This window comes from Hypanus sabinus, chromosome X1, assembly GCF_030144855.1.
Source record: "Hypanus sabinus isolate sHypSab1 chromosome X1, sHypSab1.hap1, whole genome shotgun sequence".
Taxonomy (NCBI): Eukaryota; Metazoa; Chordata; class Chondrichthyes; order Myliobatiformes; family Dasyatidae; genus Hypanus; species Hypanus sabinus.
In genome coordinates, this window is record NC_082738.1 from 22,721,296 (window position 1) to 22,743,868 (window position 22,573).

Consider the following 22,573-nt stretch of genomic DNA (forward strand, 5'->3'; position numbering starts at 1 on the left):
CTTTGGGAGTAAGAACAGGAAGGCAGATTATTATCTGAATGGTGTAGAGTTAGGCAAGGGAGAAATACAAAGAGATCTAGGTGTCCTTGTTCATCAGTCACTGAAGGTGAATGAACAAGTGCAGCAGGCAGTGAAGAAGGCTAATGGAATGTTGGCCTTTCTTACAAAGGGAATTGAGTACAAGAGCAAGGAAATCCTCTTGCATTTGTACAGAGGCCTGGTGAGACCACACCTGGAGTATTGTGTACAGTTTTGGTCTCCAGGGTTAAGGAAGGACATCCTGGCTGTAGAGGAAGTGCAACGTAGAATCACAAGGTTAATTCCTGGGATGTCTGGACTGTCTTACGCAGAGAGGTTAGAGAGACTGGGCTTGTACACGCTAGAATTAAGGAGATTGAGAGGGGATCTGATTGCAACATATAAGATTATTAAGGGATTGGACAAGATAGAGGCAGGAAATATGTTCCAGATGCTGGGAGAGTCCAGTACCAGAGGGCATGGTTTGAGAATAAGGGGTAGGTCATTTAGGACAGAGTTAAGGAAAAACTTCTTCTCCCAGAGAGTTGTGGGGGTCCGGAATGCACTGCCTCGGAAGGTAGTGGAGGCCAATTCTCTGGATGCTTTCAAGGAGGTAGATAGCTATCTTATGGATAGGGGAATCAAGGGATTTGGGGACAAGGCAGGAACCGGGTATTGATAGTAATTGATCAGCCATGATCTCAAAATGGCGGTGCAGCTCGAAGGGCTGAATGGTCTACTTCTGCACCTATTGTCTATCGTCAGTAGTCGGGGAGCGCAATTACCAGACGTTCAAGAAACAGGTGCCATCAGGTTGGAGGCTACCTACTTGGTTGGAGAGCAAAGCTGTCAAGGTTTGCACATGAAGCTCCGAATTTTGTCAAAAAATATTCTACACAAGTTTCAGCTCCTACAGAGTGTGAGTGTATACACACATACACAGGTATGCAAAAGTTTGGGCACCCCTGTTCAAAATTTCTGTTACTGTGAATAGCTAAGTGAGTAAAAGATGACCTGGATGATCATTGAGGCCAAAATTCAGCATTAGAAGTTTGCAAACGAATATCTAAACAAGCCTGGTGCATTTTGGAAACAAGTCCTGTGGACTGATGAAGTTAAAATAGAACTTACTGGCTGCAATGAGCAAAAGCATGTTTGGAGAAAAAAGGTACAGAATTTCATGAAAAGAACACCTCTCCAACTGTTAAGCATGGGGGTGGATCTAACATGCTTTGGGCTTGTGTTGCAGCCAGTGGCATGGGGAATATTTCACTGGTGGAGGGAAGAATGAATTCAATTAAATACCAGCAAATTCTGTAAAAAAGCTGAAGATGGAAAGAGGATGGCTTCTACAACAGGATAATGATCCTAAACACACCTTAAAATCCACAATGGGCTACCTCAAGAGTCGCAAGCTGAAGATTTTGCCATGGCCCTCACAGACCCCCAACCTAAACATCATCGAAAATCTGTGGATAGACCTCAAAAGACCAGTGCATGGAAGACGGCCCAAGAATCTCACAGAACTAGAAGCCTTTTGCAAGGAAGAATGGGCAAAAGTCCCCCAAACAAGAATTGAAAGACTCAGCTGGCTACAGAAAGCATTTACAAGCTGTGATACTTGCCAAAGGGGGTGTTACTAAGTACTGACCATGAAGGGTGCCCAAACTTATGCTTCAGGCCCTTTTCCTTTTTTGTTATTATGGAACTGTAAAAGATGGAAATAGAGAAGTAATCTTGCTTAAAACATTAAAGAAATGTGCCATCTTTAACTCTATGCCTTTTGGAAATCAGGTAATCTTTTACTCACTTAGCTATTCACAGTAACAGAAATTTTGACCAGGGGTGCCCAAACTTTTGCATACCACTGTAACTACTCGATTGTCAAATTAGAAGCCTGACCCCGAGGCAGTTCAGACCAACTATTTCGCTTAGCAACTATTAGGAAATATCTTAAGTTTAAGACTTCCATTTCTACCCCACCTCAAAATGAATGATGAAACACATCTGGAGTCTGTATGAACGAAACTCCCAAGACGTGCAAATAAGTTCAAGGCAAAGTTGGGCAAGAGGAATCCTCAGAAATTTCAGACTCTGAGTAACTAATTCCAGTAAGATGGCAATGTGCTTAGTCACAGCAACTAATGGGTCAACCAAAGGTGTTATTGCCTCTTTAAAAAAAATATATATAAATGATCACAAGATCCCGCTGGACTTAAACTGTAGGTCTATCTATTTCACGAGTTGCTCGTTGGCGGAGAAACCAAAGGAACCAGACTTAGTGCAAATCATGCTGCTGCCTACGTCAGAAGGGTGCCGGAGGAGTCACTACAAGAAGGTATTGTGCAGTCCAACAGTGAGTAATCATGTTAGTCACTTTTCTTGTGATTGGCAAAACCCCTTTGAACGTTGTTAATGTGGAATGCTGCAAGTCTAATTCACTGCTTTATCGGCAGATGGCAGGGGAGCTGTGTGGCCTCTGCCTCTAGCTGCGGAGTCACTTGTTTAAAACTCCCCAGGATCATTGCTGGAGTCAATGCGCTCCACCACAGTGCCCGGGGTAGGGTGCCGTCCAAGCTGGAATCACTGCTGCTCCCCCCAACCCACCCCCTCCACGTTTGCTCAGCAGAAAACAAGCCATATTGTTCTCAACCGCAGACTGTTGCAACATTCAATGACTACATTTTTTGTGACTATTTTTTCTGATGCAAGGTAGCAAGCACATACATCTGCCTTGTGCTGTGTGTGACTGTTGGTACTGTGTTTTGATCCTCAGCCTCCTGAGTAATGCTGTTTCATTTGGCTATATTCCTGTATGGCTGAATATCAATTAAACTTGAACTTGGTGGGATAATAATGTGCAACTATTGAAAACCATTACAAATTAACAGTCACACCATCGCAGTTGTAAAGCACCTGAAGATGCAGCCAGTATTTAGTTATATCGGAAATGTAATAGTCAATGTGCACACAGCGAACTTCCAGAAATCAATCTAATAAAAGTTTTGTTTGATCTGGCCTTGAAGGACCAATACTTGCCCAGATGTTGACAACTTGCTCCTAGTTTTAATTCAAGAAGCCATAGGATCTTTCACATAGGAATTGGGGGGATAAGCTACTCAGCCCCTCAAACCTGCTCTACCATTAAGAGAGAGGCTGATCCAATTACATGTCCAAACTATCCACCCTCAGTAATCTTTCACCTACATGCTCATAGAAGACTACTTCTCAATTTCAATATATTCAAAGACAACTTCCACCATCTTGGAGGAAAGATCCAAACAATCACTACCTTTAGAAAAGTTTTCACTTCATTTTAAAATGGCAACCCTCATTTTTTAAAAAAAAGGAAATGTAATGTTCCCCCACAGAGAAAACATCCTCTCCCCACCCCATCATCTTACAACTCCTCAAGGGTTGTGTTCCATTCAAATCCCCCACAATGGCAACCAAGCCATTCCTAGTTTAACAGCTTCCAATGCATTAGCATCCTTAAATAAATAGATCAATATCACTGCAGACAAGGTCTCACCAAGCCCCGTGACTGAAACCGCCTTCCCCAACACATGCACAAAACAAAAGGCAGTTGGAGTCACCACAATAAAAAGTAGATGCAAAGGGGAGAATTTAATCATCAATGCTGCTTCCACTCATAAGGAGCTCCTCATCAACTTGCAAGAGGGATGCAGACTAGATACAGCTTAAGAAAACTTGTATAGAAAAAGACTTCCCATCTGGAGATTGCTCATCATTGAACAAAAAAAAAATCAAGATGACAGCATCCATCATCAAGAATCCTCACCATCCAAGACAAGCCCTCTTCTCATTACTGCTATCAGGGAGGTGGTACAGAAGCCTGAAGATGCAATACTTTCAGATTAGCTTCTTCCCTTCCACCACCAGGTTTCTGAATGGTCCACAAACACTATTTTGCTCTTTTTGTGCTACGTTACATTTAATGCAACTTGTAATTTGTGTTGCATTGTACTGCAAAAGAAACTTCACAATATGTCAGTGAAAATAAACCCGATTCAGAGATTGTTCACCAGTGGGTTAACATGCCACTTCCAAGAGGACTAATTCGAAAATTTAAGAGCTCAGTGGAGGAACTGATCACCTGCAAAGCAGCGCACATATCAAAGTGCATCAACTCCAGGTGAACAGAAAACAGCAACAAATACGTAAAGGTGATCATTTGTTCTTGCCAGTGTAAGCTCATTTAGAGTCATGGTTGCAATTACACTGACAGGGGCCTTATCATAAAAAAAAACATTCCCAACCGACAGTACTGCTGGAGGTCGTGACATTACTATTCTTGGGAGCTCAAGCTACATTAAACTAGCTGCTACATTGCCTACTTCAGACAACTACCTTGAAGTACCAGTGGCTGTGAAACACTGTTTCAATTCAAATTTCACATTGAAATCACCAAGGCAGGGCAGTATCAATACCACTTAATATGGTGATGAGCCATCTTCAAGATAATCACTGGTCCTTCCATCGCTGCTGGTGATCCATAATTTACAAGAGTGACCAGTCTTCAAGTCAGGATGATGGGGAAATCTGCAAGTGATAATCTTATCATGCATCTGCTGCCCTTTTCCTTTCCAGTAACAGAGGTCCTGGTTCTGAAATGTGCACCATCACAATAGCCCGAGTGAATAACTGCAGTACATGTTGTACACACTGCAGCTACTGTGTGCTATTGTTGGACAGCCAATGATCAAATGGGCTTTGCCCTGATGTTGAGACCCTTTTGTACTGAGGCAAGCTGAGACTGGGAGGGCAGAAGGGAAGGCTGCCCAGTCTCTGACCTGATCTTGCAGCCACCGTATTTGGGACTGGACTATTAATCACTTCCCAGGATGCTGGCAGTGGGGCACTAAAGCAATAGTAATGCCATTGAATGTTTAAAAAGTAGACAGTTAATCTATAGTTGGAGATATTATCGCCTCCTCCTGCTATGTGCAGGCAGTCGGCTGCTTCATTTGTTAAGGAGTGTAAATGGAACTGATAATTGACTGATTGCAGTGTCCCCACCTCAGACCTTGGGTCAGAAACTGATGAAGCAGTTGACGTTTGGATCTAGTGACACTCCAGGATAACTGACCTCCAGCCATAACCTTTTTCCTTAGTGTGAGGTACAAATCACAACAATGAAATATTCCCTCCCCCCCCACCCCCAATCCCTGGGAGGGAGGGAGGGAGGGGCAGGGCTCCTCAATTCCATATTCAAATACTGCTTTGAAGTAGAGGGCAATCACTCTCTTCTCACTTCCATCATTCAGCTCCAATGTATGCTTGGACCAAGTCTGATATCTGACACAGAATGGCCCTGTCAAATAAAACTGGGTATTGGCAAGCACCACTGACAAAACCTACAATTTATCTTCAGCTAAATGGAATGTCCCATTGTAGGAAGGACACACCTGGGCAATCCTCCACACAATCAGGTAGATGTAATCATATTAGGACAGACTGGCTAGAGGTACAGCTAGTATTCAGTACCACTGCTGGGATGCTGTCCAACATCACTTCCTTGCTTTCAATACCCTCAGCCATTTCACAGCATCATATGCAGAAAATCCAATTGGTTGAAGATGAACTTCTGAGAAGCTGGGAGTTTCAGATCATGCAAGGTTCGGGTCAGAAAAACAATAGGAAAATGACCAGTGCTTTAAACATGGTTGCAATTATCAAGACCCACCCCTACAGAAGGACAAGCGACTCACTTTCATTGTCACAACAGGGTATTTTTGTTACAAAAGCTAGTATCAGGAGAAATGCAGCAATATACAACAGTTCTACTGTTACTTAAAATAATTAACATAGTCAGAAAAGATGAACCAAAAGGAAACATCCTGATTTACCACAGTGTAGACTCTGCTTTCAGAAGCTCCTTACTGAAGGCAGCTTGTGCCCTAGAATAGCAGCTCATGCATTGGGTTAAGTTCTAGGTGAAGTCAGAAGTTTTTTTAAAAAATGTGATCACATTGTTGTTGAATTTAATCCAGATGACTCAGATTTAGTGAGAATCACATAATATACAAGCAAAAGATGAGACGACAGCTCTATTTACAGCTTGTGCATAACTGACTCCTCTGCCTTAACTGGAAAGAAAACAGTGGTTACGGATGAACACCACAATAAGAGTCAAGGGTTATTTCTGCACAACCTTTCGAAGAGGAGCAAGAGTTCAAGAGACCGATTCGCATGCCAGACAGAAATTTAAATGGTGGAAACACCCACAAGCACAATGATTTAAAGGATGCAAGATTTAAAAGGATTCATGCCAAGGAAAGCTGGCAAGCTAGATGGCATCTTGCCTACACCCACTTGGCGATGGCAGAGCCAACACAAGGAGATTGTAGTGTACGGTCCAGAGGGCAAGGGCTGCCAGTCTGATGATGGGAGAAGGACAGCAGTGGCCAGCAGCCCGCACATGTACTGCATTGACGCGCCAGCCAGCAGCCTCCACAGCCAACTTCACCTCACTCGAGGACTCAAAGTACAGCAAAGTTTCTCGGCAAAGGAAGTCACAGTGCCAACTGGGCATCAGATTCTTGCTCCTCCTCAGCTGTGCAAAGTGACTCACCGGTGCCATGTCCTAGCTCACCACCTGCATCGTCATGTAGATGTACGGGTGCTAGCTAGCAAACGTTGCTGAAATAGACAATAGGGTGTAGCCTTGCTCAGTGCCTTCAGAAGCCTGCTCCTCAAGGTCTACAAAAGACAGGAGAAAAAAGGCACATTAGAATTTTTTAAGACACCTGAAAAATAAAGTTTGTATTAAAACATACCTCAAGGTTGAATTGCAATATGTATAACCATGTGGGTGGAACTCAGGAATAGGAAGGGTGCAAATCAGTGATGGGATTGTACTACAAACCCCATAATAGCCACCGGGACATTGAAGAACTTAAATAATCAGATTAAGGAAATGTGTAAAATAATAGGGTTTTTGTCATGGGGGATTTCAACTTCCCTAACAAAGTAGGATCTTCTAGTGCAAGGGGGCTCAGCTAGGGCTGAATTTGTTTAGTGCATCCAGGAAGGTTTCTTAAATCAATACATGGACGGCCCAATGAGAGGAAGGGCCATACTGGAACTGGTGTTGGGTAAATGAGCTCGGCCAGGTGACTGAGCTCTCAGTAGGTGAACTGTTAGGGAACAGTGACCACAACCCCTTATCTTTCAAGATAGCTTTTGATATGGATAGGCATGATCTTGTGGGATTTTTTTTAAATTGGAGTAGGACAAATTATGAGGGCATTAGGCAGGAACTAAGAAGCATTAATTGGGAACACCTTTTCTCTGTCAAGTCCACATCAGACATGTTGAGGGCGTTTAAAGATCAATTGCACAGAGTACAGGAAAGGTATGTTCTTATTAGAAGGATGGACGGACAGGGATGGAAAGACAAGAGAACCTTTGATGATCCAGAGAGGTGATTAATTTAGTCAAGAAAAAGGAAAAGTATGTTAAGCTTCTGAAGTTGGGATCAAATGAAGCAAATATGTATAAAGAAGCCAAAAAGAACTAAAGAAGGGAATTAAGAAAGCCAGGAGGGGCCATGAAAAGTCCTTGGCAAGTAGGGTTGAGGTGAATCCCAAGGTATTCTATACATACATTAGAGTAAGGACAAATAGGGAGAGGATGAGATCACTTGTGGATAAGGGGAGTATGATTTGCCTGGATGCAGAGAATGTGAATGAAGCACTTAATAAGTACTTTGTTTCAGTATTTACCAAGGAAAAGGATATGGAGGACCAGGACCTGATGGATTTACCCCAGGTTATTGGAAGCAGAGACAAGGTTGCTGGGCCCTTGACCAATATCTTTGTGTCCTCTCTACCTACAGAAGAGGTCCTGGAGGACTACTGGTGAGTGGCTAATGTACCTCTAAGATGGAAATGAGGGAAAATCCTGGGAACTACAGACTGGTGAGTCTCACATCATTTGTAGGGAAATCGCTGGAGAAAATTGGTGGATGTTGTCTACATGGAGTTTAGTAAGGTGTTTGATAAAGTCCCTCATGGGAGGTTAATCCAGAAGATAAGATGCATAGAATACGCAGCAAATCAGCTATTTGGATTCAGAACTGGCTTGTACATAGAGGACAGAGGGTAGTGGTTTAAGGGACTTATTCAAGCTGGAGTCCGTAATTACTGGAATTCCACAGGGATCTGTGCTGGGACCTCTGCTGTTTATAATGTATAAAAGTTACCTGGATGAAATTGCAGATGGGTGGGTTAGAAAATTTGTGGATGATACCAAGATTGGTGGAGTTGTGGATAGTGTAGAAGACTGGCACAGAATACAGCACTATATAGACAAACTGCAGATATGTGCTGAGAAATGGCAGATGGAGTTTAACCCAGATAAATGAGGTGTTGCACCTTGGAAGGGCAAATGAATGGAGACAGTACACTGTTGAGGGCAAGGTCCTTAATTGTTGCTGAGCAGAGAGATCTTGGGGTCCATGTTCATTGCTCCTTGAAAGTGGTGAAACCAGGTCAATGAGGTGGTTAAGAAAGCACATGAAATGCTTGCTTTTATCAGTTAAGGCACCAAGTTCAAAAGTCAGGAGCTTTTGTTGCAACTTTATAAAACTATGGTTAGGCCAGAACCAGAGTATTGCAAGCAGTTCTGGTTGCCTCTCGATAGGAAGGCTGTTGAGGCTTTGAAGAGGGTGGAGAGGAGGGTCCCCAGAATGCTGTCTGGTTGAGAGGTCATGAGATGCTGGATAAGAGAGAGATATTCTCTCCCTCTCGTTTCTATAGAGTTACAAGATTAGGGAGAGTGGACAGTATCTCTCCCAGTGTTGCCATGTCTAATACCAGAGGGCATACATTGAAGGTGAGAGGGGATAGGTTCAAAGGGGATGTGGGGGCAAGTTTTTACTCAGTTGTGGATGCCCAGAATGCACTGTATGGTATGGTGGTAGAGGCAAGTACATTATAGGGTTTTAAGAGACCTTTGGATAGGCACATGGACATTGTGTAAGTAGCAGGGTTTGGTGTTTGGGTGTTTTTGATTTCCTTTTTAGCTTGTTTGGCACAACATTGTGGGCCGAATGGCCTGTTCCTGTGCTATACTCTATGTTTCATGTTCAAAGCTTACAGTACATAATACTCCGTATTCATGTGTATGCCCGAAGGCAGATCAGCATTACAAGAATGACTTCAGCTGTAACACCACCACAGGCCTGCAAGTTATGTTGCAATTCTCATGGGCGCAGCCGAGGAGGAGCAAGGATGAGCACAAGAGACAGCAGGAACAGGACAGCACTGAAAGCCAGTGCTTAGAGCAGTACCTCTAGCATCACCTTCATGCTGCTGTAGGTAAAGGGTGAAACCTGGAGGCCTTGCTTTTGAGCTCACATTCAAGTCTACAATCTTTAACTTTATTTAATTAAGAATAGGGAAATTTGTTCAAGGGCAGGGCAGTATCTAAATAACTTAATAACTGACCATGCAGTTGCACTGTTTCCTTGTATGAAGGCTTTGTCGCCAAGATTTGCAGCCGCAAGTTGCAGCTTGAATGTGCGCCCTGCTAGAATGCAGCTGAAAACCATGCAAGATTGGCTGAAGGTCTGACATTACCCACCAGCAAAGTAGATCAGCAATACAAAAACTGACAACACTGACACATGGGCCAAATGCCCATTGTGTGGTACTGTTGAGTATCCGTACCTTGGCAGTTTCCTCAGTGTGTGCCATCTTCTTCGGTATCTGTTCCCAGGTCCAGCAGAGGTCATGCACTGTCGACTGCGACCAGCAACTTCTATCAGCCACGATGTTAAGCAGGGCAATCTTCCACGCGGTCCTCTCATCCTGTTCTCCACCAAGCAAGTCGTGAGCTCTAGGTCCTACACCGCTCATTTGGCCAAGAGTTTTTGCGCACCCAACAGCTTTTCAATCCTGTATTCTCAGAACCTTGTAGCAATAACTTGTGTTTTGTTTGCCACACTGGTTTAAATGGTAGTTCCAGCCCATAATGAACCACATCCACTTTGCGTTTGCTAGCACTACCCATCTTGGCAGGTCTGGTGCATGTGCACAAAATAAATCATGATCAGGATGGCCACTTTATATGACACAGTACCTCAGGACAGAGGAAGCAGTGGGGATAGGGGAGAAAACAAAAAGAGCTTAATAACAAAGCAGCATTATGCTCCTCTTCTCAGTCACTCACTCATTTGGTCCTGTGGAAAGATTTGCTTGACCTCCACTCTTCTCCCCACCAACTGAACTGTTGCTTAGACAGCAGAATGATGAGCCCTTGGACCTAAAGCTTTTTCACCCCCTAGAAGAATTGCAATTAGTTCCCATGATTCAGCTAAAACCAAGATGTCTTGTGACCGATACACATGGGGAACAGCTTCGCATTTGTTGAATAGAATATCAGATTCAAGAATCCATCCTCTGAAAAGCTGGTCAGTCCAGTGTGTTTTTTGTTAAATCTCTCCCCAAAACTCATCTTCCAACACCCGCAAATGCTGTGCCGACATCTGGTCTATCATAGAACATTACAGCATACTACGGGCCCTTCAGCCCATGATGTTGTGCCAACTTTTTAACCTACTCCAAGATCAATCTAACCCTTCCCTCCACAGTCCTCTATTTTTATCATCCATGTGCCTAAAGAGTTTCTTAAATGCCCCCAACATATCTGCCTCTACTACCACACCTGGAAGTTCATTCCATACACCTACCTCTACCCATGTAAAACAAATCCCTCTATATCACCTTAAAATTATGTCCACAGTATTAGCTATTCCCACCCTGGGGAAAAAAAATCTCTGGCTGCCCACTCAATCTGTATTTCTTATCTCTTGACTTCTTTGACTTTGAAACGATATCATTTGGAGCACACAAGTGGCTCGAAATGTCAACTGTTTATTCTGCTTCATGAGTGCTGCCTGATTTAAGAGTCATAGAAAAGTAGTGTTCTAATGGCTGAAAGAGCTTGCTAGTAATCCCACTCCCTAGCTCAGGCATCTGTGTAAATATAGACCGCAATTTCAGCTGGTTCACGAGGTTGGTGGGAGCACTAAGACAACGTGACTCTAGCATTAACCAACCCCATCTCCTTTCCTCACTGCCACTCTAAAGAGCCCATTGGAGAGTCAGAGTCAACTTCCTTCCTCAGATCCCATATGCATCTCAACGTCAATTAGGTTTTTAAATATGAAGCAACTCAGCATTATTGAAAACTCATTTCACATCAGTTTCTACTGACTCTTGAGCAATTTTGCCTGAGCAGACATAGGTTATTGGCATCATAAATTTAAAATGTCACCGAGGTGGAGAGGCCAGTCATGAACGAATCTGTACCAGCTCCACACAAGCTACACAGCCAGTCTCACTCCTGCTCTCAAAACCAACAGCCATGAAAATTGTGTCCTTTCAGATTCGCCCTCCTTCGGCACTACAGCTAAACCTCCCTCCACACCTCATTGCTCATCTCAGATTAAAAAGCAAACATGCTCATTTTGGTCTCAACCCCTACAATGGAAACAGCTTCTCTCCATCTGTATTATTTGTCCTTAAATTATTCCTTAAGGACTTAAGATCTCAACATCTTGGCCGAAGAACAACCTCTGCACCTTCAGTCCATCCAGATAACCAAATAATTTAACAAATCTCTTCTGCACACTCTAAAACACTTGCTTTTTCTTGTGCGCCAGCAAGGAAAATAATTGGTGGACAAAGTTGGTGCCCTCCAACTAATGATCTGGACTCTGAAGTTCATCCCTTGCAATGTAGGAGGCAGCAGCCAAATTGCGCAGAACAGGCTTCCATGGAGAATAGTGTGATAATATGCAATCATTTATAGTGCTATTGGCCAATAACTAAAGATCGGCATTTAGGCAAAAGGTACCACAAGTCCTTCTACCAGCATCTAGGAAGGCAGAAAGGATTCTAGTTTAATATCTCAGGTGGTGTTACAAGACAGCACTTTCTGGTGTCAGAACAATTCTGTTTAGTCCAAGGGAGCAGAATTTAAACTGGGAACCACAATGAATGAGTTATCAGCTCAGTTGCACATAGCACTTTCAGAATGCATTTGTGGGAGGGGAAAGTGTGGCAATGAGAAGCATGGCTGTGTTAATACTGCTGGAATTGGTGGCACACGTAGCTACTTTGTCTCATTTTAACCTCTTCCCCCCCCCCCCCCCACCAAACAACCAAATTGCTGTGGTAGGTAGCCATGCCCAACAGCAAACTAATGACTGAACCTTCACTGTCCCTTGAAGGGCCAATGGCTGCTCCTCTCACTGGTCTGGCTGACTCCCGATGGCAGCATCTGGCCTCGCAACCACAGATTTATGCGCCATTTTAAGTGGCATCAGCACCAGGTCAAGGTCGAAGTTACACGTCAAGCTCCTTCCCCCACATTACGTGCCACAAGACAAGATGCTTGCTCAACACAGGAACAAACACTTAAATCTATCCAACTGCTAGCAGGACCCGTTGCTCACTGCGCACATAGTCAGCAACTGCTTGAAGTCCAGCCTGCAAGTACACGAAGGGCAGAGAACAATGGTTACACTGAAAATGCAAGATACAATAATAACTTTTACATTAAACTTTAGATATCAGCCAAAACCCTTGATTCATGCAAAAGTAAAAAGCAGGATTTTTTTTTGCAATTAAGCTTTTTGCCAGAGGGAAGAGTAGGAAAAATGTTGAACTGCAATAACTCGCATTTACATAGTGTCGCTTGGACCATTTGAAAGAAAATAGACGCCAATTTCACAGCCATTAGGCTACAAAGCAGGCTTTAAAAATAAGTCGTAATGTTGAGTTATTTCCAGGAAGGCATTTCAAAGCTTAAGACAAAATGAAATTTTTTTTTGGGGGGGTGTGTACACAACTGTGTCTAGAATTAGAGAAGCTGGAGGGATGGCATTGGGCAAGACCGTGAAGAAAAAAGTTCACCAAGAGATTACCGCACTGGAGAAGAAAGGTTGGCAGATAACACACCTGTGAACTTGCAGTTAAGATCCCAGTTTCCACTTGGAATTTTTGGGTTTGGTAGGAAGGAACCCCACTATTTACAGTTGGCACATTAGTGAAATGTCACATTTCACTAACCTTCGCCCCTGAAGGGTGAAAGGTATGGCAGGAATTCTGTCCTATTCTTCCATGGTATAAACCAGCTTTACACTGATACAGCAGTACCATTTGATGGGAATTTAAGGTGGAGGCACGCCATTGAAAGGATGATCCTATCAGGACTGTCTATAGTAGAAATTCAAATTCACCTTCTGACTAAGGCAGGACAAACACTGAGCCAAAATTTAAAGTTTTATTAAATTCGTTGGTAACTGGGGAAGTACTTGCTAAAGCTAATTCAGAACCTGTGTTGGCCTGTTCAAAGTTGAAACAAAATGCAGAGAAAATATCTGTTAAACAAAGTCTGCGAGACCAGGACAAAGACCCATGTTGCAAAAAGCCAAGTCACAACTTTCACTTCGCCCCATTGCAAAAATAAATCAGCCGGAGGGACATAGCAGTCAGCATATAATGGTAAAGGTGCTTGGACCATACTCTGCTTTAGTGTGCTTCTCACAAAGGTTTCCAAGTGAAAAAGAACAAGCCTACACCTCCTTGTGTTACAACATCCTGAAATGTAGAGACTCAATAAATTGAAGGCATGACTAACTTTAGAGCCAAGATTAAATGATTTGCGCATCTTTCACAATATCACGAAGCTCAACATGCAAAAATTACTAGACATGTAATATTAAAGGAGAAAATGTAACTAATCAGTTACTTTAATTGTTTCTGCTTAAATATAAGAGGACCAACTTCTAGAACACAAAGAAGTTCTGTAGAATTTTTTTTTACATCCACTGGGAGTGAAGGAGAGGCACCAATTTAACATTATATGCCAAATGACTGATGCTGCACTGCCAAGGCTTTTTCAGCTTCAGTCCGTCAGCCAAAGTCTCCAGAGTGGGAAATAAAACTTCAGACACCAGTGCATAGGCTGCCAGAGCACTGGCCGACAGTTTTGCAATAAGAGTCACAAGGCAGTGAGCAAAGTACTAGAAAAGCCACTCCTGTGCTTTGACTCACTGGACCTTCCACAACTGCGTGGGCATGTCAGCAATGAGCTTCCCCAAGTAAACCAGTTATTTGCATCAGATAGTTTCCTCTGGAGAAAGCAAACTGGAATGTCTGTACACAGAAACTCAATTTTCTCTCCCTGCTTGAAGCCAAATCTGAATTTTAAAATCTGGCCGTCTGCAGGCTGTACAGTAATACACACAAACCTTGCATCAGACATTACACCTGCTTTCGTGCGGAAAATATCACTGCCAGAGTCATTTTGGCCTTGTCTAAACAGAGGTGGAAAAAGCCCTTGCTGTTATCAGCAATGTAACCAATACAGAGGCAATGGTGACTGAACTGCTTGGGAGAGCAGTCAACAGAAAGACAGGGGGGACACACACCCCAACCTAAAATACCAAAGCTTCTAGTGGCTCTACCACATTTGTGACTGGAATTACTGAGTAAGCGATCATTGGACTTGAACTGTTCCATCATCGATCATATAGAGGAAGAAGTTGACAGTTTTCCCCATCCCTTCACTCAATTCCTTTCACTAATCTCAGGGCAGGCTCTTGCTGGGACAGAGCAGAGGCCAAAACCCAGTCCCCTCCTCAAAAGGCACTGGCCTTACAGCTCAATCTGTACCATCCTATCAGGCATTGACACAGCTATTTACTGCTGTACTGATCACTTTCACAGGTAATGCGGCCAGAAGCACTGTTGGCCTGTATAGACAGGGCAGGGCAACAAAGTGATGGGCAGTATTGTGGGGCCACTGATGCCTCACAGTGCCAGTGACCCAGGGCTAATCTCAAACTCTGGTGCTGTCTGCACAGAGCATGCACCTTCACCCCGTGACCGTGTGGGTTTCCGTTCACATCAAAGACCAAAGATTGGGAGGTTAATTGGCCCTCGTACTGAGTGGTAGCAGAACTGGGGAGGCATGCCGGAGAATGGATGATCAAAAATAGAGTTGAGGGGAAAACAAATCAGCCATGATAGAATAGTGGAGCATACTCAATAGGCGAAACAGCCCAGTTCTACTTCTATGTTATATGGTCTTAAGTGAATAAAATAGGACTAACTAGAATGCTGAGAGTCAGCATAAACTCACGGGCCAAATGGCCCTTCCTAATAAAAAGGAGATACATTTTCCATGAAATTTCATAGTCTAACATTTAATTGAAATGCAAATCTATATTTCTATTGCTGGGATGGAGTCATAATCTTGGTATAGGCACCCTGCTTAAAACATCACAATATAACCAAGCCCACACAGCAGATGATGCTGACATGCTAGAATATTTGTGTGGGCGAAGCAGGAGAACCATTTATATTAAGCATTACATCTGACTAAGGAGCACTTAACATGCAAGGCAGACATTCAATTCCAATTCTCCTCCCACTGTGGGACAGTTACCCAATGACACACTGTCTGGGCTTGTTTCATGGAGGTGGAAAATAAGTGGATGGGCTAAGAAACTGCCAAGGGAGACAGTCACCTCAAACTGGAGCAGAAAGTCAAGAGACCATTCAGCCCCTCAAACCTTTCAATTGGACCAAAAGTCTGTGGGTTATAAATAGTATATTTGTCAATGAAGTTACAATACAGGAACGAGCATTATAATCACAAGCCAAGAGCACTCACTGGAAACTCCGAAGGTACAAGCTGATCACCTACAGAGGAAGAAACCAAATCATAATGTTCAAATGGAAACTCCCTCTCAGCCCACACAAACTACAATACCATCATGTATGGTTCCTGGCAAGCCGCTTACTCTGTTCTACACTGGCCACTGATCTACAAGGCTGTGTTCTCACACAAAACAAATCCTCACACTCAGCTCTCTTTTGGAAAGCAAAGGTGGTTGAATTTTAAAGAACCAGCTTCTTGGGTGGGACAACCACCAGAGGTCATAGCTCAAAGGTGAAAGGCAAGTAGCTTAAGCTCAGCACAAGGAGAAACTTCTTTACTCAGAGGGCCACGAGTGTGGAATGAGATGCCAGCACAAGTAGGGCATGCAAGCTTAATTTCAACAATGGAGAAGTTTAGATAGTAGGGATATGGAGGTCTATGGTCATTGGGTGGAGGCAGTTTAAATGGTTATGGCATGGACTATACGGGACAAAGGGCCTGTTTCTGTGCTGTACTACTCTATGACTAGCCACTTGCCATCACTTTATTATTTTACAGCTGATGTACATTAAAAGCCCAGTCACTACTGCATTGAAATAGACAGGGCAGCGAGATTTCACAAAGTTCCCACAAAACAGAAGTATACATCAACCAACAATTATAAATCATCCCCATTCACCCTGAACATGGAAACTTGCCCATTTCAGAGGGCAGTTACAAATCACATTGCTTACTTCAAGCTCAAATGAAATCAGGAGTGAACCAGCTAGTTTTTCCAAAAATGACGTGCATGTTTTAGGGCTCTCCACTAGCTTTATAATTACTTCCATTCAAATCCCCCAGCTGCCAAATAAAATTGGCAACCAAGACAAACTGACCATTGGGCTGAAAAGCTTACCTGCCCGCCATACAGCACGAAGGGAGGGGAAGGGATCCAAGAGTCACAAAGCCAGACAACAGAAGCAGGCAGCAAGTTTATTGCAAAGCAGAAAATGTCGCTGAATCAGGACACAAACACTTAGAGCTGCAAGCTGGTCTCAGCAATTTTAACCCTTTTAAAAAAGTGTTAGATTCAGAAGGCATAAAGGAGGAAATTGAACATTTAGTCCCATCAGGCGGCAAAAGCTATTTGAGGAAGGCACTTGCTACATGTGCCTGGAGCTTAACTAAACAACTGTTCTTTACTTAATGGAGACAGGCCAGTGATTAAAGCAGTCAAATAAAAATGAAAGTTGGACAGTAGATGGTGCCATACTACTGAAGGGACAAGTCAGAAAGGGGCAAAATAGAACCTGCTCTGGCAATGTCCCCAGGACTACTAACCCTCCAGGAAGACTAATCACCTATCTGGACACTACACTGAATAATCCAGGCAACATTTTCTTTCAGGCTTTGAATCTGGAGTGGAGAGCCACAAAATAATTACGTAGGGGTAGTTCAGGGAAAGGTGGTGACAACAACAACAAAAAGTTGCCAACCTGAGGATTTAGCCTGAAGGATGGGAGATGGTAGAGTAGCTTAAAAGTGGCTGCTCTATATTTATTTCATTTAAAAAAAATGCATGGCAGAGCCCTCAGCAAGAAAATGGCCAGGCCAGTTCCCCAAAATGCCATGAAACCTTTATTCTACTTCTGACTTATTGGAGTTGCTTCTACCCCACCCATATGTGGAACAAAATGCCCCAATTAAATGACTGTCAATGAGATTTTTTTTTTAAAAAAGCTGATCTTTGCTAGTGTAGTGCATTATTGACGCATATTGCGATAACTTATGGGATGCAGTTACATCAGTAGGCTTTTTAGGAGGCAACAATACTCAAGTGGGATAGTCATTTAATGCAACCATTTCCCTTCCTTGTCCAGCCAGAGGAAACAAAACCAGCAATCTATGCAACATTACCCAAAATAAAACTACAGGAAACTGTACCTTAAATATTTAACACCTTTGCCCCCCCCCCCAACACTTCCACTAACCCAAAGGCACCTCAAGGTTAGTTTACATCCAAAACACTATTCACCCATGTCTACACTTCACACTAATAACAGACTCTTGGCAAATCGCCTGCATCTTAAAGCTAGAGGTTTGAAGAATTCGGTTCATACCAGTTATACTATATATTAAAGTCCTGCCTCCAAGCAACATTCTTGCATGCAGACATTTTGCACATCAAGTCAAAAAATGACTGCAGCCCAGCCAAGTTTTGACTGCCTTGGCCAAACAATGGGAATTCACACTGCAATCATCACCAGTTCACCAATTTGAATTAAGTACAATTAAGTTTTGATTGTGGTGAACAATTAATAGAAGGAAAGGTCACATTTAAGCACGAGGATGGAACCAGGAAAGCAGAAAAAAAACTACAAGTGCACCCATCCATACTGATGCTTCACAAGATAAATGATTTAGACTGAATAAGTGCATCGTTGGCTAAGAGGGTTTTTCTTACTCATTCTTGGTTAAACTAAGGGGATTGCAGCACAAACATCATTCACCACAAGCATCATACCGCATGCTTACTTAGGGCCCATGATCTCACCCATGTGAGTATGAATCACTCATGAATGAGGGAAAAATAGAATCCAGTTTCACTGGACAACTGCTTTGGTGACAATTCTGGGGCAAAACCAATAAGCCTCGAATTTCAATACAGTTCTAAGATTACACACAGGAGACTTAATGGTTAGGTAATAAACACAGTCACCCTCCTCCCGCAACTTTAGGGGAAGTCAATATTTCAAATTGGCCACGAAAAAGCTGACATTTCACCGAGACGAGGTTTAGAATAGCAAGTGTGTGAGTGCAGAAAATTAACGGACAAGTGATGGTAGTCCGCGACCCCTAACCTTGTTTAGCATATAAAATCTTGGCTCCACGGCCATTCCATGTTCTCGGACTGACCCCAGCCACCGCCCCTCCCCCTCATTCAATCCCACCCCACACTTGCCTAGTTTGCCCATTACAGACAGTAGGTTTGACGCAGTTAGAAGTGCAAGAGACAACATGTCTGGTCAGGCGAGACGCAGAATAAATGGTCACCGCCAGCCCACATCAGCCCTTGTAGAATTTAGAAATAAAGTCAACACCCTGGCGTTTGGAAAAGGAGAGACCCCCCCCCCCCCACATAAACAGTTTATTTAAAACAACAATGGCATTTCCTCCGCCTCACATACAAATAATACTTTCCCCGCCCCTTGAAAAATATACAAGCGCTCTTTCAACACACCCTCCCCGTTTTGGAGAGACATTAAACTCACTGATCCAAAGTATATGTTGTTAGACTTTCGCAGATACAACACTCAGTCATACCGAGTAATTTCCAAACTTGAAACAAAACCATCCACGTAGCCGCTCCCTTGGTCATTTTAATTTTGGCGACATAAAACGAGTATTTGGCTTGGAGTTTTCATATAGGAGAAAAAAAAAACGAGCAGATCACGGCGAATACCATTAAAAAGTGTTGAAGGAAAATCTGTTGCAAAAGACTGTAGCAAAGTGTTAAAGGGCGATATTTAGATACTTTTCTCGGCTTATTCTAACACTAGTAGTCTACTATTTTCGATCACTTCACAAGCGTTTACCCAAAAGGAAGTTGGGGCTCAACAACAAATCAGATACTAAAATTTATAGGAAAAGGGGAAATTAACACTAAAGTTTTTTTTAAAAAAGACTCACCCAAAACAAGAAGTTAAATATGAACAGCAAGTACTTGATGCACTTCATTCCTCCTTCTAGAGTCATTTTCGCTTGGGACAATTATCTAGAAAGAGAGAGAGAGAAAATACGTATATAATACAAGCCTGAACAGTTGAATGTGGAGCCGCGGTGGTGGGGGGTGTGAAGGAGGAGAAAAGTCTGGAGCAAACACCACAGCTTAAAGACGTGGCTGAAAAACACATCCCCAGCCATATTCTCCCATAATCTGGCACAGTTTAGTGGTTAAGAGGCCATCTGAAACACAGACACGCAAACAAGTGTAAAAACAAACGATATATTTAAAAAGACACAGAAAATGTTGGAAATACTCAGCAAAAACCTGTAGTAAGAGAAACAAGGAAACGTTTCCGGTCAAAGACTTTTCACTGCAGATTTCCAACCTCTACTATCATTTTGCTGTTGGCTACAGAGCGAGAACCAGAAAAAAAGAAGTCCAGATCCCTACCTCACACCTCAACAAAGACGACACTTTGCTCCAAAAAGACTATGTAGCAGGAGTCTCTCAAACACCTTCTTTTCCAATCCCCTGATCTGACGTCAAAGCCACAGCGTTTTTACTTAAAGGGGTAGTGGTCTTGTATACGCGACAAGTCAACATATCACCCTCTGGAGGAGAAATAGAGAAGAGGCACAAGAGACTGATTTGCCTTTGACTGTTCTGTAGAGAAGCTTGCATAAACATGAAACTGCACACAACTTTTTTAAAAAAATACTTACTTTTATTTTTTGAGAATGGCAACATTTGGGAGCTGTTTAACTTACTGGTCATTTTGGTGTTTTATGTATAATAGCCGACTTCCAAAACTTGAGTGAATAGATTGCACATTGTTAGTTTCAAAACATCTTTTCCTCACTTCTTGCTTTATACACGCAATCCATATTGTACCTACGCTGAACAAATCCCTATTTTTTGGGTCAAACAGTAAAAACAGTCCAAAGTACAAAGTAAATTTATTATCAAATATACTGTATGTCACCATATACAGCCCTGAGGTATATTTTCTTGCAGGCGTACACAGTAAATCGAAGAAACACAGTAGAATCAATGAAAGCAAACACAAGGAAATCTGCAGATGCTGGAAATTCAAACAACAACAACACTCAAAATGCTGGAGGAACTCAGCAGGCCAGGCAGCATCTATAGGGAGAAGCACTGTCGATGTTTCGGGCCGAGACCCTTCGTCAGGACTAACTGAAAGAAAAGATGGTGAAAGATTTGAAAGTAGGAGGGGGAGGGGGAAATGAAAAATGATAGGAGAGGACCGGAGGGGGTGGGATGAGGCTGAAAGCCAGAATGGTGATTGGCAAAAGGGATACAGAGCTGGAGAAGGGAAAGGATCATGGGATGGGAGGCCTAGGGAGAAAGAAAGGGAGAGGGAAGTACCAGAAGGAGATGGAGAACAGGCAGAGTGATGGGCAGAAAGAGAAAGAAAAGGGGAGGGGGGAAATAAATAAATCAGGGATGCAATAAGAAGGGGAGGAGGGGCATTAACAGAAGTTAGAGAAGTCAATGTTCATGCCATCAGGTTGGAGGCTACCCAGCCAGTATATAAGGTGTTGTTCCTCCAACCTGAGTGTGGCTTCATCTTGACAGTCGAGGAGGCCATAGATAGACATATCAGAATGGGAATGGGATGTGGAATTAAAATGTGTGGCCACTGGGAGTTCCTGCTTTCTCTGGCGGACCGAGCGTAGGTGTTCAGCAAAACGGTCTCCCAGTCTGCGTAGGGTCTCACCAATATATAAAAGGCCACACCGGGAGCACCGGACGCAGTATACCACACCAGCCCACTCATAGGTGAAGTGCCGCCTCACCTGGAAGGACTGTCTGGGGCCCTGAATGGCGGTGAGGGAGGAAGTGTAAGGGCAGGTGTAGCACTTGTTCTGCTTACAAGGATAAGTGCCAGGAGGGAGATCGGTGGGAAGGGATGGGGGGGACGAATGGACAAGGGAGTCGCATAGGGAGCGATCCCTGCGGAAAGCAGAAATGGGGAGGGAGGGAAAGATGTGTTTGGTAGTGGGATCCCGTTGGAGGTGGCGGAAGTTACGGAGAATAATACGTTGGACCCGGAGGCTGGTGGAGTGGTAGGTGAGGACAAGGGGAACCCTATCCCAAGTGGGGTGGTGGGAGGATGCGGTGAGGGCAGATGTGCAGGAAATGGGAGAGATGCGTTTGAGAGCAGAGTTGATAGTGGACGAAGGGAAGCCCCTTTGCTTAAAAAAGGAAGACATCTCCTTCGTCCTGGAATGAGAAGCCTCATTCCGAGAACAGATGTGGCAGAGACGGAAGAATTGCGTGAAGGGGATGGCATTTTTTCAAGAGACAGGGTGGGAAGAGAAATAATCCAGGTAGCTGTGAGAGTCTGTAGGCTTATAGTAGATATCAGTAGATAAGCCGTCTCCAGAGATGGAGACAGAAAGATCAAGAAAGGGGAGGGAGGTGTTGGAAATGGACCAGGTAAATTTGAGGGCAGGGTGAAAATTGGAGGCAAAGTTAATGAAGTCAACGAACTCAGCATGCGTGCAGGAGGCAGTGCCAATGCAGTTGTCGATGTAGCGAAGGAAAAGAGGGGGACGTATACCCGTATAGACTTGGAACATGGACTGTTCCATGAAGTCAACAAAAAGGCAGGCATTACTGGGACCCATGCAGGTGTCCATGGCTACACCATTGGTTTGGAGGAAGTGGGAGAAGCCAAAGGAGAAATTATTGAGAGTAAGAACTAATTCCACTAGATGGAGGAGAGTGGTGGTAGAGGGGAATTGGTTAGGTCTGGAATCCAAAAAGAAATGGAGAGCTTTGAGACCTTCCTGGTGGGGGATGGAGGTACATAGGGACTGGACATTCATGGTGAAAATAAGGCGGTGGGGGCCAGGGAACTTAAAATCATTGAAAGAATTCAAAGCGTGAGAAGTGTCACGAACATAAGTGGGAAGAGATTGAACAAGGGGGAATAAAACAGTGTCAAGGTATGCAGAAATGAGTTCGGTGGAGCAGGAGAAAGCTGAGACAATGGGTCTACCTGGACAGGCAGGTTTGTGGATCTTGGGTAGGAGGTAGAAACGGGAAGTGGGGTGTGTGGAAACTATGAGGTTGGTGGCAGTGGATGGGAGATCCCCAGAACTGACAAGGTTGCTG

The 22,573-nt window shown here is 43.5% G+C and overlaps 1 protein-coding gene across 3 annotated transcripts in view; it reads right to left on the minus strand.

Annotated features, from left to right (window-relative positions):
- cd63 (CD63 molecule) overlaps window positions 1-20,034 on the minus strand; it is a 60,763-nt gene extending 40,729 nt beyond the window's left edge. Inside the window, exons 1-2 of one of the 3 annotated variants that reach the window (XM_059956047.1) lie at window positions 19,880-20,034; window positions 19,393-19,477 (exon numbers count right to left, since the gene is read on the minus strand). In XM_059956047.1, coding sequence (XP_059812030.1) covers window positions 19,393-19,458 — 66 coding nt within the window. In that variant the 5' untranslated portion in view covers window positions 19,459-19,477; window positions 19,880-20,034. Of the gene's footprint in view, window positions 1-6,613; window positions 6,742-9,713; window positions 11,654-19,392; window positions 19,478-19,879 lie in introns of those variants that run through there. The other 2 variants (XM_059956049.1, XM_059956048.1) reach the window with 2 other exon arrangements.
- Window positions 20,035-22,573: the final 2,539 nt, after the last annotated feature.